The sequence below is a fragment of the Mastigoproctus giganteus genome, chromosome 3 (assembly GCF_048544385.1).
Source record: "Mastigoproctus giganteus isolate SK-2022 chromosome 3, ASM4854438v1, whole genome shotgun sequence".
NCBI classification, from domain to species: Eukaryota; Metazoa; Arthropoda; class Arachnida; order Uropygi; family Thelyphonidae; genus Mastigoproctus; species Mastigoproctus giganteus.
In genome coordinates, this window is record NC_143577.1 from 159,780,366 (window position 1) to 159,797,801 (window position 17,436).

The window sequence follows — 17,436 nt, forward strand, 5'->3', positions numbered from 1 at the left end:
TGCAGTCTCTTCACTTGGGAGAATGGGAGATCCTGCAATACCCTTCAGATGTTTTTGTATGACAAACGGAGACAATTTATTCATGGGCTGACTAGTAAGAGAGTGGATGATTAAGAATGATGGGCAAGGTTGCTCCATCCAATCAGTCTTTTGTCTCTTTGGATCATCGTTCTCAATATCCTGTGGACTTACCTGCCAAGATTTCCGGCCCCGCCACGGGGAGGCAGGAGCAGTGCCGCTAGGAGGCCAAGCGGTTAAAGTGTTAGTGGGTTAGTGACCTAGAAATATGGATAAAAAAGAAAGGTGTCTTTTCTTTCTGTGTTCTAACTTGTGGCTATTCAAGTGTAGAACGGTTTTAAAAAAAATAAGGCTTTAGAGAAATGTACGAACTTAAAAATAACTTTAATCGCCTTTGAAGAGCACTTTATAAATCTCACAAATATCGCTTGGCCTCGAAATATGCTTGGCTCCCAGGGCCGGATCAAGTTTGTACTGTAGACACAACCACCATGACAGTACAGTGGGTTTACCACTTTTCACTCATTCAAGAGAGTTTACAATTATTTTGACAATGAACACAGTCATTAAATGTAGTTAGCAGTCACATAGGCTAGAACACGTCACAAACATATAGCCAGTGATGAGCTATAGTGGGCTCGTGAGAGCCCATTGTTATTTTTTTTTGAAAATTTGCGAGCCCATTGTTGAAACAATTATTTATTTTACAAATGAAATCCTGAATTTAATTATTGAGTATCCAGAGCCAGAACTACGGTGAGAACAGTGGGAACCCATCCCCAGCATTTTAATCGCCCAGTTATATTTTAAAATTGCTTCATTTTTGAGTTAATTACAGTCGGACCTGTGTTTAGCGAACTTCTTCGTAGCGAATTTTTTTTGAATTTTCCTTGGTTTTTACGGAAACATTTAAAATAATTTCCGCAGAATGACATATTACGAGAGACAACTTTGTACGCATTGTTCTCACCTCTGGCCTTTAGGCAATTTAGGTAATTAGAAAGTGTGAATTAAGGGTGAAAGGGATTACCATTCCACAATGTTACTGGTGTCCGTAACACCTATGGAGCCACATTCCAAGAAGTCGCACTAGTCAATATGCTTTCCATAGCCAGTCAGAGGATTAAGAAGATTCCCGACACGGTTAATAGCCACTGGTCAACCTGTGTTGTGGTTTCCCCTTTACTCCGACAAGAAGTCATATGTTTTTCGGAGAAGTGAGTGATCCGGGCATTTCAGTAACTTTCTCCTGTCTATGTTTACATGGTCACAGTAGCTGAATATCCGAGTGATTCCGATATTCTGCACAGTATTCAAAGAACTAGTGACAGTAATGACGTCGAGGGGTGGTGGGGAGGAATGAGGCAACTTTGAGGTAAACTTTCCGAAGATGAAATGTTGGCAGATTTGGAAACCGTGTCGAGGCTTTCACTGTGAAGAAAATGTTCCAAAATATAATGGCATACAAAATTTAAAAAAAAAAAAAAAAACTGTCTGAAACCACTGTAGTAACCCTTATGAAAGCAAAATCCTTTCCTTTTATCCTTGACAGTGGTTGTCTTTAATTAAATGACACATTAGTACACTGTGATTGCTGCCACTCAGTGAGTCTTTTCCTGCAGATTCTTAATGCATGAAGAATCACTGCCGATAAGCAGATCATGAGTATTGCTTCCTCTTGTTGCCTCTCTAACATGCTGCTGCAGAAAACAGTCATCCAAGAAATCCACAAATGTCTTGCTAGTGTGTGAGTGACCAACCCTCAAATTCCAGTCAACATCTGGAAAGTTAAAATTCCGATTTGCTGGCCCACTATTTCTCTGTATAGCTGTTTGGTATACTCATCACAGTCATTAGGCCTATAACACATTCCTACTCTCAATTTTATTTTCCCAGTGCTTATATCACACCAAACTGACTCAACGTTGCACTTGTTATCCATGTCAACTGGATGCACTGCCTTGGATTTAATATGCTTCTTAACTAAGAGCATAGTCCCTCCATTTCTCCTGTCCTGTCTATCCTTTCTGTATACATTGTACTCCGCATATTCAAATTCATTGTACTCTGCATATTCAAATTCAATATCACTTATGTTTGAGTGACACCATGTTTCTGCAATTCCTACAATGTCTGCTTTTGATGACTTAATTAGTATTTCAATTCATTATAGTTTCACCTCTGATCTATACAAACAAAATAATTAACAAAAATTAAAAAAAAATCTCATTTTATACCACATGAACCAGTGCACGAAGGAATCGCCCAAAACAACCAACCATCATACAAATTTTTACCAACTTATTTCATATTTTCCATGCAAATGTCCTTACATTTTTGATAGGTATGCACACGATTTCTATAAAGATATAGAAGTTTTCAGAATAAATTTCTTACCCCATTTATCAAATGCTGGCTCTTTCCTGCGATTCCACCTTTTCTGGAGGGCATATTTTAACATTTTATCACTGGCATCAACACTTGTCAGCTGAAAGCCTTCTTCCAAAAGCATGATTGAGTCAATACTAAAGTAAAAAAAAAAAGCATTTACACTCATAAATGAAAAGTGTCACATTTAAAGGAATAAAAGCTGGAGTCTACAGTTAAGAATCGAATTTAATGAAGTGAGGTTAGTTAGATTTTATATACATTTCATTTTTTTCATTTATTGAGTAAAGCGGCCCCTAGGCAAAAAAAATCTGGCAAATCCACCTAGATTTTAAAAAAGACTAGAACCTCATAAATTCAGCATCCTCAGAGACACAGCACATTCTGAATTTTGATAATGACACTTTTCTGAAAGTTATGCATATAGCCTACAAGGTAATTCGTTATTTTTATTAGATAACATAATAGCTCTAATCTCTATAAAATCTTTAATAGCTGTCTCCAGTATGGGTGTTGCAATTGTCCGATAATTTTTATTAGGAGATATAAATATTATTAGACGGTATGATTTCAGAAAGAAAAATGCTTTAAAAACTAAATATATATTACTGTACTATTGAGTACCATACTGTGAACTAGTATTGAGTCTGGCAAAATAAATGATTTTATACACTGCAATAACATATAATATACAAAACTGAAAGAAACTAGTGTTTGGAAATATTAATAGCACATAATGCATAAATTTGGCACCTATGGTATTTTTTTTTTTTTTTTTTATTTCCATAAGAATTACTTTGTTTTGGACATTAAAGGGTTCATTCTAATTTTAATTTTTCTTAACTTTCATCACATGTCACCCTTAATTTAACAAAGACATTCACATGGCATCTTGGAGGCATCCCTTTGTGTTTTAGTCATAAAAAACAAATTTTTATCTTTCTTACTGAATTGAAAATGATCTAATAACTATAATCTTCTAAACTTAATTTAAAAATAAAATGGAAATAAATCAGAGAAAAGTTTGTATCATATTTTTTTCTCTTTCGCTCTCAGCGTTACTTTTCTTCCAAATAGCTGTTCACTCTGTACAAATTGCAAATCCACCCTACCTTGGAATATTGTTCCCACATCTGGGGCAGTGCCCCCAAACCTCTCTCAGGCTTCTAGATTCCATTCAGAAGAGGGCAGTTATGTTAATTAATGACTCGTCTCTAACAGTCTCTCCACTCGCTGTCTCACAGATGTACTGTTTATGCTACATGCCTTTATAATAACATACACGTATAAATTATAAATCCAGTTTAACGTAAGAATACAAATATATACTAACAGTAGCTTTTGAGACGCGTGTCTCTTCATCAACTGACATTTAAATACAAAAAATATACAACGGATAAGTGCAATGAGCTGAGTGGGGCACATTAATCATGCGTCATTGTTGTTGCACGGACGTGCGCTGCTTTCTACTCCACCGATCATCTAGCATTAAAACTGTTGTCTCTAGGATGGGGTGTAGACGTATGCCTTTCTGGCGATTTAATGCCTTTGGATTGTTTACTATGTTGAGTGACTCTAGCCATAGGCGGTGGTGAAAGTGTCATGAGTGGTCTACTATTTCAAAGTCGCGTTTGAAATGGCTAGAGTCACTCAAACAATCTAAAGGCATTAAATCGCCAGAAAGGCATATGTCTACACCCCATCCTAGAGACAACAGTTTTAATGCTAGATGATCGGTGGAGTAGAAAGCAGCACACGTCAGTGCAACAACAATGACGCATGATTAACGTGCCTCACTCAGCTCATTGCACTTATCCGTTGTGTATTTTTTGTATTTAAATGTCAGTTGATGAAGAGACACACGTCTCGAAAGCTAGTAGTATATATTTGTATTCTTACATTAAACTGGATTTATAACTTATACGTGTATGTTATTATAAACCATGGACCCCAGTACACCAGGCCCATTCGTTACTACATGCCTTTTCTACAGATACTTTCATGGGCACTGTTATTCTGAATTGGCTTCTATAATTCCCGCTCTGTCTTTCAAACTAGTCCGAACATGTGCCGCCACCAGCCAACATCCATTTATTGTCCAACTTCAAACTCACAGAACCAACTTTTCATCATCCTCATTTAACTGCTGTTTTCTGGAACAACCTTCCTTCTTACATATTTCCTGAAAATTACATTTTCAGGAAATACGTAAATAGTTGGCATTAGATTTGAACAGAAGTTCAAATCTAATGTCAACAAATATCTTTTGTCTTTTCAACCTCCAATCCATGCACAGTACTAAGTACTATAGGTTCTAATACCTCTCGTGTTTGGGGTTTTCATAAAAAAACACATACAATGGGATATAAATTTAAAATGTAAAAGGATGGGTGCAGGACAGATATGTAAAAATTTGCTTTCAATCAGAGAGTAACTGATTGTTCGAAAACCGTTCCATCTGGTATCATGAAAATAAGAGGTCTGAATAAATTTAAAGAGGATTAGACAAATTATTAAAGGAGACAGAAGAATGAAACCGTATAAACTTGCTTCCTTGCATCATTTTGCTACTACACTGTTCGACAAAATTAACAGAACAAAATGTTTTTAATGAATAGTGTTGCCGAAGGTGAATATTTGAAAAATAAAGGCATTTTAACATGCAAATTCCAAGTATCCAATAGAAATCAATCTACCACCTTACACAGCCACAACATTATGCAATTTATTCATACCTATAAAAAACATGGTTCTGAACACCACTTCATTCCTGTTTTTTGGCTTGCTCAGTGGGATAGCCACATCTCAATTCTCAGGGTGGCAAATCATCATTTAGATGATTCTTTGAGATGGTGGGCCACTGGATGACTTGAAGCTGGGCAGTTCCAGGAAGAGGTTGCATGTTGGCTTAATGTATCACTCAGTGTTATCTCGGCACTTTGGACGCAATTTCAGGAGACATGAACCATTTACAAGAAGAGCTGGCCAAGGTTGACCGAAGGCTATGTCAACAATAGACCGCTATCTGGCTCTAACAGCAAAATGAAACCTTACAATATCCTGTCATCATTTGTCTCTTGAGGTTGCTGCATGCACACATGAAAACATTCCAAACCAGACCATGTTAAGAAAGCTCAATTCAAGTGGACTCGTTTCTATCCCATTAATCACAAATGACCAGAGCTGTTCCTAACTGGTGCCATGAGCATGCGACTTGGAGTCCTGACAAATGGGATACAGTTCTGTTCTCTAACAAGTCCCGTTTCAGCCTACAAACAGCTTCGAAACATTACTTCATTAGCATTAGTAGAGGCATATGATGCAAGAAAACAATCCTATCTGAGCAAGAGGAAGAATCCCATCAGCACTGAGCTTGTTCAAACCATTCAAGGCCTTATACACCTCAATTACCTCACCTCAGCATCTGGAGACTAGGCAAGTGCCTAGTCTCCAAATGCTGAGGTTTCCAGAAATTTCCAGAACTTAAGTCTTTCTTTGTAACAGCAACCCTTTGCCCTTCTCTGTATTCGTTCCAGGAGCTCTACATCTTTCCTAAAATGACACCTCCAGACCCGTATGCATAAAGGTGTGGCCTTACCATTGCCTTATACAAGGGGACAATCACCTCCTTATCTCAGCTAGCAAAATTTCTGTATATCATTAACAAGACACCATGAACTACTCTTGCAGCCTGTCTGCACTGCTCAAAAAACTTAATTTCTGACTGCATAATTACTCTCTAGGTCTTTTTCATTCACCCTCAGTGTAGTACCGCAAAGTTGAGATGTTACTTTGGGGTTATTGCTACTCATATGCAGTACTTTACATTTGTCAATGTTAAACTTCAGTCACCACCTCTCAGCCCATCTTCTAAACTTTTCTAGATCCTATTGCAGTAGTGTATTATCATTACTGTCATTAACAACCCTGCCAACCTTTGTATCGTCTGCAAACTTAGACATTAACGTTGATATACCTTCATTAATATCATTGATAAATACAGAAAACAACACTGGGTCCAGCACCGAACCCTGGGGGACTCCACTAATAAAATTAGTCCATGAAGAGAAGTACCATTGCTTACCATTCTCTGTCTTCTCCCACTCAACCATCCTTTTATCCAATGTAGCAACTTGCCATTAATGCCATACTGCTCCAATTTATACAGTAGTCTTCCATGTGCAACAGTACCTAAAATCCAAGTATATGATATCAAAATTGTTTTTTGCATCCAGTTCCTTTGTGACTGCATCATAGTATCCAATCATACACCAATGAGCCAAAACATTATGACCACCTACATAATATGATGTTGGTCCTCCATGTGCAGCCAAAACAGCTTGTACCTGGTAAGGCATGGATGCTACAAGATTTCTAAATGTGTCTTGTGGTATCTGGTTCCAACATGTAATCAGCAGATCCTTTAGCTCCTGTAAGGCCCGTAGTTGAGACACCGCAGATCGGAGTTGCTGTTCTAACACAAACCATAGATGCTCGATGGGATTGATGTCTGGGGAATTTGGAGGCCAGGGCAATACCTGGAAGTCTTCCTCATGTTCCGCGAACCAGACTCAAACAATCCGGGAGGTGTGGCATGGCACATTATCCTGATGAAAGATGGCACTGCCGGGGGGGGAGACCTTTGCCATCAAAGGGTGTACCTGGTCAGCAATGATATTTAGGTAGGTGATAGACATCAGAGTGCCTAACACATGGATGACTGGACCCAGGGTATCCCAGCAGAACATCGCCCAAAAAGCATGACATGCCACCACCAGCTTGTTTTTGTCCCACGGTGCATCCTGGCACCATCACTTCCCCAGGTAAACAACACAACACACGCGTACCCGGCCGTCCACATGGTGCAACAGGAAACATGATTCATCAGACCAGATGACCTTCTTCCAATCACTCAATGTCCAGTTTCAATGCTTCTTCAGCCCCATTGTAGGCGCTGTTGCCAGTGAACCGAGGTTGGTATGGGCACTTGGTGGTTGTTGTTTTTTAGGAACATTAGCAACTAAGGCCATATTGCTCCGGGAATATGCGGTGGTCATTCCATGACCTTTCTGCATCCTCCGTATTTGGTTGGTGGTGACAGGCTTGAACCCCGGTCTAATCAAGAAGCGTGTGCTACGCACTACTGCTCCTTCCCACCTGGCTACAGAGGCGCCTGGGCACTCGGAGCGGCCTGCTACGCAGCCCCATTTTCAGCAGGGTTTGATGTATTGTGGATTTTGACATATTACTCCTGTCACCAGCATTCCAATTACCAGTGAGTTGTGCCACAGTCACCCTTCTGTTTCCACGTACCATCCGGGAGAGCCTTTACTCACCTCAAGCATCGATGATCCATAGTCATCCAACAGCTTGCCGGTGGTTTGTGGGGTTTCCCCTCCTCTGACCATTTTCGGTAGGTACTAATTATGGCTGACCGTGAACACTCCACCAGCTGTGATGTTTCAGATATGCTTTAACCCAGTCGTCTGGCCATTACAATTTGGCCTTTGTCAAACTCGCTTACGTCCGCTGCCTTTCCCATCTGAAGAACAATAGTAACACTGATTAACGGAGCTCAGTATCAGGTGTTTTTTATGCAGTGTCCTGACCCGCACACGTGCTTTAGTTCACCTGCAGTTGCTTTGATTTGCATAACGACTCTTTGGTCATAATGTTTTGGCTCATCAGTGTATTTGCTGTGTGAACTATAACTGCTGTCTTGTCTAGATGATCCTGCAATGCTTCTTTAACCAGTGACTCCATTATTTTCCCTGGAACAGAAGTTAAACTAACAAGTCTGTAATTACTAGTGTTCACCCTTTGATCCCCCTTTGTGAATTGGGGACACATTTGTACATCTCCAGTCCATGGTAACCCCCCCCCCCCCGAGTCCAAGCTTTCATAATTATGGTTAAAGGTTTGCTTACTTTCTTTGCTGCCTCCTTTAATATAACTGGATAGATCCCATCCACCCCAGGTGTCTTTTTTATGCTCAATATCAACAGTTTCTCCTCCACTTTGCTCTCAGTTATTGCAAAATCAGTTAGCTCCCTGCTCAAGTTTGATAAGTTTCTGGCCTCCACTTCCCTACAGACTTCCTCGTGTGTGATTGTAGATGCATAATACTCATTCAGCTTATCAGCTACCTCAGCAAGTTCATAAACAATAGAACCATAGATATAAGGGGACCAATCTGATTCATCCCCTTCCTTTATTTTTATCTGGAGATAAAGAGGAATGCTGTACCATCCCTCCAATATCAGAGAAAGAGGCACTTACAATGGAGGCAGGGGTCTCGTATGGAATGGATTAATGATCAACAGCTTCACCCCCCCTCATGTTTTTATAGGGTACCATAACTTGCAGAGATGTCAAGAACAGATCCTCAAATCCTATACGCAACTTTTTAGGGTTGTGGTAGATTATCTTCTATTCGTGCACAACAGCAATGCCACTGCGCATAGAGTCAAGTGGTGGAGAAATATCTTGAAACTGAAGATATCCAACGACTGCCATGGCAAGCACAATCACCAGGCTTAAATCCCATTGAACATGTATGAGACACCCAAGGGTTTTCCACACTTGTTCGATGAAATTCTTTGAAATGTCTTTTTGTTCCATAATCTTTGAAATGTTGTTTTGTCCCACGAACCTAGCATTCCCCACAATCCAGGCATTTAATCTCCTATATGACCCCACTTGTACCTTGCACAGGTACAGGATCTTTAACCTTCTATAAGACTGTGTGCAATCTTCACCCTGACAGTTACACACAACGTGTCTGGCAAGTACATAATACTCGGGGAGATTTGCTCAGTTAAGCCAGGATAGTAGGGAATGCGTGTGGTGTCAATGGGTGTGAATGGTTACCTTCATCTGTGTTCCGCTTCCTGAACATATTTATCCAAAACCTTCTGGGGATACCTGCATTTCCTGAGTTCTGTGTGATCTCCTCCTTTCTATCCTCTGAGGCGCTACAGAAGGACCCAGCCAACAAGACCCTAATAACACTATTCTTGTGATTGTTGGCGTGTGCTATGTTATAATGCGTATATTGCTCCAGGCACAATGGTTTTCTATATACACCCATTTTTATTCTGAGCCATCTCTATAAACCACATATCAAGGAAAGGGAGGGTACCATCTATTTCCACCTCTGAAGTAAACTGAATAAAAGGAGAGAAGCTATAAGAAAACTGAAAACCTCATCCTCTCTTCCCCTCTGTCTATAGTCTATGTCTACAGACAAAAGCAAGTTGATAAGTGTACTAGATTAATGGAGGAGGCCGCTGCCAAGCGTAATATTAGAAACAAGAATTCTGTTTGCAGTTTTATATGTAATTTGAGCTATAAACAGTTAACTAAGGAACAAGAGGATGTTTTAAACTTGGGTGTAAACTTTGTGTTGGTTGCTGGAAACCCTCCGATAGCAGAAATAGGTATGGGTATTGAAAGAGCGGTGAGCAAGTTACCAGCTGCCATAGCTAATGAAATCCATACAATAACTTTGGTGATTTTGAGCCAGGCTCGTGCAGCTCCTTCTAATCTCACCACTATTCACTCAAAGGAAGGCTCTTAGGAAGCTAAGACAAGATGACAGCATCATTGTTTTGCTTGCAGACAAATGGAAGTCAACTGTGATCCTCAATAAAGTAGATTATCGCAACAAAGCCTTGGAACTATTGCACGATAGGACAACTTAGAAGGTTACCCATAGAATCCCTTGGTAGGATTGGAACGGCATGTCAACAAAATCCGGCAGAGTTGTTGAATGCCGAGATCTCCAAAGATACCTATTGGACACTTCATGCCACTGGATGCCAGCTGCCTAGGTTTTATGGCCTACTGCAAATCATAAGTTGGGATTCTGCTTAGGCCAACTGTATCATTTGTGGGCAGCCCTACGCATGCATTATCCAGATTTCTAGCCAAACTAGTATCCCCTATTGTAGAACATTCAGACTTTACCATCAAAGACAGTGGAGACTTTATGCAGTTTATACATGCTAAGATCATTGAAGAGGGTGAGGCCATGGTGTCATTCGATGTATTGTCTCTATTTACATACATCCCTATTAAGCATGAAGTGAAATGCATGTGCATGGCATTGGAGAGGGATGACACCTTAAGGGACAGGACTCCCTTGAGCATAGAAGAGATTTGTAGTGGAGTAGAACTATGTCTCTCCAGTACTACTATGTTATTTCAAAACACTATGTATAAGCAGGTTCACGGCACAGCGATGGGCTTTCCAATTAGTGCTGTTGTATCAAACCTAGCCATGGAGGAGCTCGAGTCTAAGATTTTTTATGGGTCTGCCCCCATGCATATATCGCTTCCTCTCTGTACAATGATATTGTACAGAGAGGAAGAGAGGATGAGGCTCTCAGTTTTCTTAATAGCTTCTCCTCCTTTTATTCAGTTTACCTTGGAGGTGGAAATAGACAGTACCCTCCCTTTCATTGATGTGTTGGTTTATAGAGATGGACCCAGATTAAAAACCAGTGTATATAGAAACCCATGTGCCAGGAGCAATATACACATTATAGCATGGCACAAGCCAACAATCACAAGAATAGTGTTATTAGGGCCTTGTTGGATAGGGCTGGGTCCCACCATAGTGCCTCCGAGGATAAAAAGGAGATTAAATGCATCACAGCAGATCTTGGGAAATGTGGATACCACCAGAAGGTTTTGGATAAATATGTTTGGGAAGCCGAACATGAACAAAGATAGCTGTTCACACCCATTACCACCGCACACATTCCCTATTATCCTGTCTTAACAGAACAAATCGCTCGAGTATTACGTACTTGCCAGATACGCTGTGTGTAACTGCCAGAGCAAAGATTGCACACAGTTTACTAGGAGGTTAAAGATTCTGTACCAGTGCAAGGTACAAGCGAGGTCATATATAAGATTAAATGCCTGAATTGTGAGGAATGCTATGTTGGTGAGACAAAACATTTCAAAGATCATATGGAGGGTAGCATATTAACAAAATATAGGCTGCAAACTATAAGAAATCTGCTGTGGCCGAACAATTTTGGGAGAACCACCAAATTTCACTTGGCAATGCTGTCACAGTCAATTATTCACACAGATATTAGAACCGCAAATGGCTCGAGAGTTTGTGGATTTGTTCTTCTGAGCATAATACCATTAATAGAGCCAGAGGAATCTATATTCATCCTCTCTTTGAAACCATAATTCTTGGAGAGGATCAATGGTTCTGCCTGGCACTCCTGAGCCATTTCCGGTTTCCGTGCACGTGTGGAGGATATTGTTCATGCTGCTACGATAACACATGCTGCAAGTCGTGGTCTTGTAGTTATTTAAGGATGTACTGTGACAAGTTAAGTCTTATTATTGATAAGTCTTACTAACCAGCCAGTCAGTTCTCGGACTTTTGACCCCCACCACACACACTGATAGACTTGGCAGCATTGTTTTTTCACCAATGATGACCAGAATCATGCAACACTTCAGGATGACTAAGGACCTAATGAACTCAGTGATAACACAATGTCAGATAAGTAATAACTATACTTTAATGCTGCAAAATGCAAGGTTTTACATTGACAAACGTGAATCTCTCTGTGCAATTCATACAAGCAAAAAAGATGGATCCGTGGTGTCCTGTAAATTATTAATTAAACAATTATTTGTGGAGATCAGGAGATTCCACAATATGAAGCAATTGTGACACTGCAATTGGAATACTGCGTCCAAAGTATGGAGACAACCTCAAAAACAGACATCAAGTCCCACTTGATGAGAGCTGCTCATACAAGGAGACACTTCAAATATGTGGACTACAGAGCTTGGCAACTAGGTAGCTTAGTGGTGATCTGACTGAGGTTTATAAAGTTCCAAAAGGGAAAGTAAAATGAAGTGGGTGGGGGAGTAATAAGTTCAAATTAAGGGAGGTTTATTAACTGGATTGTAGAAAGTTTTCCCTCAGTAGTGAGTTGTTAATTACTGGGAATAATAGTTGAGGCTGATGACTTTGAAAAATTCAAAGGCCTACTAGATAGGTACCTATATATAAATAGTAAGTTATAAGAAATCATACTTTACCATGTAATTATTGTTTTAATTAGAAAAAGGATAAAATGTTTAAAACTCAGCCTCAATCAGTCCCAAATTAAAAAGCAGTTTGTTTCTGAATCTTTGGCCAAGTTTTTATTTCTGAAATTACCTGAAAGAGACCAGTAATGGCACTTAATCATCTCATTCAAGTGAAAAGCAGTGTTGAGTGAGAAAGATTAGAGGTATTATTAGTGTTTAGTTTACTCCACCATTTTAAAGCCTTAAACTAGTGCTTCCAAACTTTTTTGATACTGACATACTATATACATGACAAAAAAAAATTCATAATTGCCCAGAATATTGCAATTCTTTCTTATATCCCACCCTTCTTGTTCCCTATCTTTAAGTTGATGGTAACTGTAATGATATGCAACTTTCTTTGCTTCTGGTGAAAATGATATGGATAACAGTATGAGAGAGGCAAGATTATCTTAAATTGACATCAGTTTTTAGCTTTCAAAGAAAAAAATGTGTCCAAAGCTCACCAGCCAATGGTGAGCTTTGGACTACAAAGCATATGAAAAAATAAATTTCATAAATTTTGAATGTAATGCTCATTAACTGCATTTTAATCAATCAAGTGTATCAACATATGGAGTAAAACGAAATCACTGAAAACAATGCTAATAGATGCCAAATACTTTGGAAAGCTCTGCCATAACCACTTCACTTAGGTGCCTGCCTTACAGATACAATTTACAGAATACCCAAATCTTTTTTGGAAAGAATACTTTTTTTGTTCCTTGAACTAATCTCACTACACCATTCCAAGAGATCTATGTTCTTCTTAAAATGAAGTTTTCAAAACCTATATGCACTATTAAAGATGCAGCTTGACCACTGCTTTATACAACGGGATAATCACCTCCTTGTTCATACTGGAAAAGTGTCCTGAATTTCACTGACAATTTACCAAGAGCCATTTTAGCAGCATGTCTGCACTGCTCAGATAACTTCACATCAAATTGTACAACTACCCCTAGGGGGTGTGCCTCATTATTATCTTGGTACCACCCAAATGGTATGTTATTCTGGGATTATTGCTATCTTATTATTATTAGCTATATTATAGTGCAAGGAAGCCTGAGGCTTATGCTACACCAGCCAAAAAAAATTCCCTAGTTACCCTGAGAGTGAGAGAGAGAGAGAGAGAGAGAGAGAGAGAGTCAAAAGTAGAAGGGAATCACCAAGAAAGAGAAGAATGATGATATCCAGCTCAGGACCCTGGGTGTGCCAAGCCCATACTCACCGGATGTGAGCCCCTGCTGTACCTTGTATTTTGATATATTAAACCTCAATTTCCATTTTTTAGCATATTTTCTTACTTTATCTAGATCTTTTTGAATTTTCATATACCCTGATTAAAGTCCTTAATTTTCCAATCCACCTTTGTAATATCAGCAAAGTTAGGCATTAAACTTGAACTATTTATCAATATTATTAATAAATATTAAAAACAGTAAGGGGGGGCCCAACACTGAACCCTGCTTTACCCCCACACACATAACATCACTCTACGAAGAGCAGTGGCCATATAACTATTTTCTGTCTCCTACCACTCAACAATCACTTGATCCATAAGTACCTCACCCCCTCTATTCCATGTCACCCAATTTATACAATAATTGTTCGTGTGGAATAGCATCTGATATCTAAGTATATGTCGATACAAATGTTGGGAGGGGCTCAATCCAGAAAAGAACTTGTCCTTGCTGTCCTTTTACCTAACATTAATTCTCACGCCCAGGTCTTCCGAATGTAGGATTGGCTCTGAATGTCAAAATTCTTTGCATCCAACTGTTTTGCAAAAATATCATGATAGCTGATCAGACATTATCTCCCTTTAACAAATCCAGCTAGTGATTGCTTAACAGCTTCATTTCTGTCAAGATAAATCTTCATTATTTCTTTAACTACTGATTCCATTATTTTACCTGACACAAAAGTCAAACCAATAGGTCTATATTTACTCACCCTTTGAACCACCCTTGTGAATAGATGAGACATTCACATATCTCCAATCTGTGTGGACTTCAAACGAATCAAAGAAACAGGTTGGTTACCTGTTTTGCTGCTTCTTTTAATATAACTGTAGATTCCATCAGCCCGTGATGCTCCATATACTTTGTGCTGCAACCATTTCTCTTTCAGAATCCTTTAGGTCATTATAAAATCATTTAAACTTCCAATCAATATTAGATTTCTAGTAATCCCCCATATCTACAAACTTCACATATCAATGTAGATATAAAATATTTATTGTTTGTCAGCTTGCCATAAGATTATTAAATAAGATTATTTCATAATCTTATGGCAACCAGTTAAGGAACTTGTGGCATTCAAAAGTTTGCTCACTTGAGAATCACTAAATTATTTCATTCATATCAAGTATAACAATGCAATTCATCCTTTTCCTTCTAATATAATGTAAAGGAAGAATTCTTTGATATTTTTTCTTACACTCTTATCCAATGAACTGTCATAATCTGCCTTGGCATACCTAACCCCCACACACCTTATAATTTGATTAATTTATATTTACTGTCAGATTCTGGGACCCCTGACAATTTATAGTCATCCCATGCATTTTTTTCCCTGCCACTAGTCTTATCAGTTCATTTAACCCGATTCACATCCACTTAGGCCTAAACTTTGAACAATATCTTTTAATTTGTAGAAAAAGCTAAGTAGATTCCACAATTAATTCTCCACTTTCCACATGAAATTCACATTTTTTAGCAACATTGGCTGGTCCCGCTGAGAATTTAAAAAATGCCTGAGCCCATTATAATCACTCCTGCAAAAACGAAATGCCTTCCTTTTACCCCTAACAACAGTTTCTAAAAATAAATCCCACATCGATACACTATGGTCACTGCTGATGACAATGCACTATGATAAGTCAGAACAAAAATACTGCTTTCTCTTATAGCATCTCTACCATGTTGTTTTAAAAAGCAGTCCTCTGGCAAATTCAAAAATGTTCTGCTACTGAATAAGCTGCCAATCCACAAGTTTACAACTGATGAGACACTAATTCCACTCTATGATTAGTTCACTCTATTTGTCTATATGGTTATTCTTATACTCATCAGTCATCAAGCCCTATATATCCCCTAATCTCATATTTGTTTTCCCCACTGCTTATGTCACATCAGACTTATTCAATATTACTAGCAACCCATGTCTACTGATTTAGAATCTATGTTCTTAAATTTCCTCCCACCTTTCTATCATTTATGACCATTGTCACATTGTTATAGTTATTTGAATATAATGTGTACATTGTGCTCATTAAATTCACGACTTAACCAATTCATCATATATTTACTATCTTTAGTGCATGTGCAAAAAAATATGTGGCTGTTTGGACTTTTAGTAACCCTAACGCAGCCAATGTAATTTTCTGTGTACCCCCAGTAGGCTTTGCAATCTTCCTTTTCCTGCTTCCCAAGCAACTGTATATCCAACAGAAGCAATGCAAGAATCAAAATCACCTATGATTATGGCTGTCATAGAGTTAAACTATTAGTCTGCTCACACCTAAAACTAGCAGTTTTCTGAGCCACCTAACTTTGCCTCGATAGAATAAGCAAATGTGCATGCAATCTTTTTATTCAAGTGTATCCCTCTCCATAAAAACAGCCTTGTGTTAAGAAGCGCAACCCGGTGGCGAAACTACCACATCGCCAGGTCCGCCAATGCATGGGACCTGCTGTTGATTTGGTATGGTTGTTAGATAACGTGTGGGCCACAAAGTACTACTCTGTGGTGTAGGCTGGCCACTCAGCAACTAGCGGGGGTCCAGAATTTATAGTTTCGCCCCTGCGCAGGCCATACTGAGAAAATTGTATATCTTACCCAGTTCCACAAGAAACATCGAGAACATGATGACAATTATGAGTTCTCAACAATGAAGTAAGGAATTGCTTGTAATGATTGGTACGATCGTTTTTATCTCCAATAAAGACCTCCCAAACTTTAGCTGCTACTCCATCTGCATACTGATCCGGAAGACCCTCAGTGCCGACTCCAAGCGAGCGAGTACGGAAAATGCTATCAACCATTTTAAGGGAATCCTGAAACAATATAAAAATCTTTTTTTTCTGTCTAAACTTTTTTTATCCTTGGTAAAGAAATTTTCTTTTCTTATTTTTTTTTAATACTACTAACCAACTGTTCACTAACACACTACAACTTCCAACACGTCTCCACCGTATAGACATCGCAAAAAATTTTAATATATGTGTACTACACGAAGGAGGCGTGGTAAACATACTTGGCTTACTAAACGAACAAAAAAAACACAACGTCAGTGTCTTTTAAATGAATGAATAATAAGTATACTTAAAAAATATTCATGTTTAATTTATTTAGCCCAGCATACCATATTTAAATCGTATTTAAATTAAGTAATACTCAAAAATATGAGTTAATATCATTTACAGAAGCCTGGTAAGCCAAATGACGCGAAGTCGATAAACACGTGCATTTGTTTACAATTTAGAGAGGACGTTATCGATGAAAGAAGTAAGCTTATCATACTGATAATTTCTTATACTGTTCGAATTCATGCATTGCCAAGTTTCTTTAAGATGTAAGGTCAGGTCATTGACGCCATCTCATCAGTCACAATTTCTTTAGATTAAACTAAAACGAAAAATTGAGCAAGCAAATATGCTACATCACACGTAAAACATATGTACCTTTAAAGTTTCCAGCCACATAATCATTTCAAATACACACTGAAATTGCGTGAAAAGCAATAATATACCAACTTCCGAAAAAATAAAAAAATTTCCCCATATATATATATATATGGACAAAACATGATTTAAAAAAAAGCTTCTATACTTATAACTGTTTTTTTTTTTTTTTTTGTGGTAGTTGTTGGCGCATCGGCTTCTGTGACCATAATGCACCTCCCAAGGTTTTTGC

General features: G+C 38.6%; 1 protein-coding gene across 2 annotated transcripts in view; it reads right to left on the reverse strand.

Annotated features, from left to right (window-relative positions):
• Positions 1-16,598, reverse strand: part of Gnmt (Glycine N-methyltransferase) — an 84,100-nt gene extending 67,502 nt beyond the window's left edge. For both annotated transcript variants that reach the window (XM_090370741.1, XM_090370739.1), the window contains exons 1-2: positions 16,360-16,598; positions 2,416-2,543 (exon numbers count right to left, since the gene is read on the reverse strand). In XM_090370741.1, the coding sequence (XP_090226867.1) occupies positions 2,416-2,543; positions 16,360-16,565 (334 nt within the window). In that variant the 5' untranslated portion in view covers positions 16,566-16,598. The remainder of the gene's footprint in view (positions 1-2,415; positions 2,544-16,359) is intronic.
• Positions 16,599-17,436: the final 838 nt, after the last annotated feature.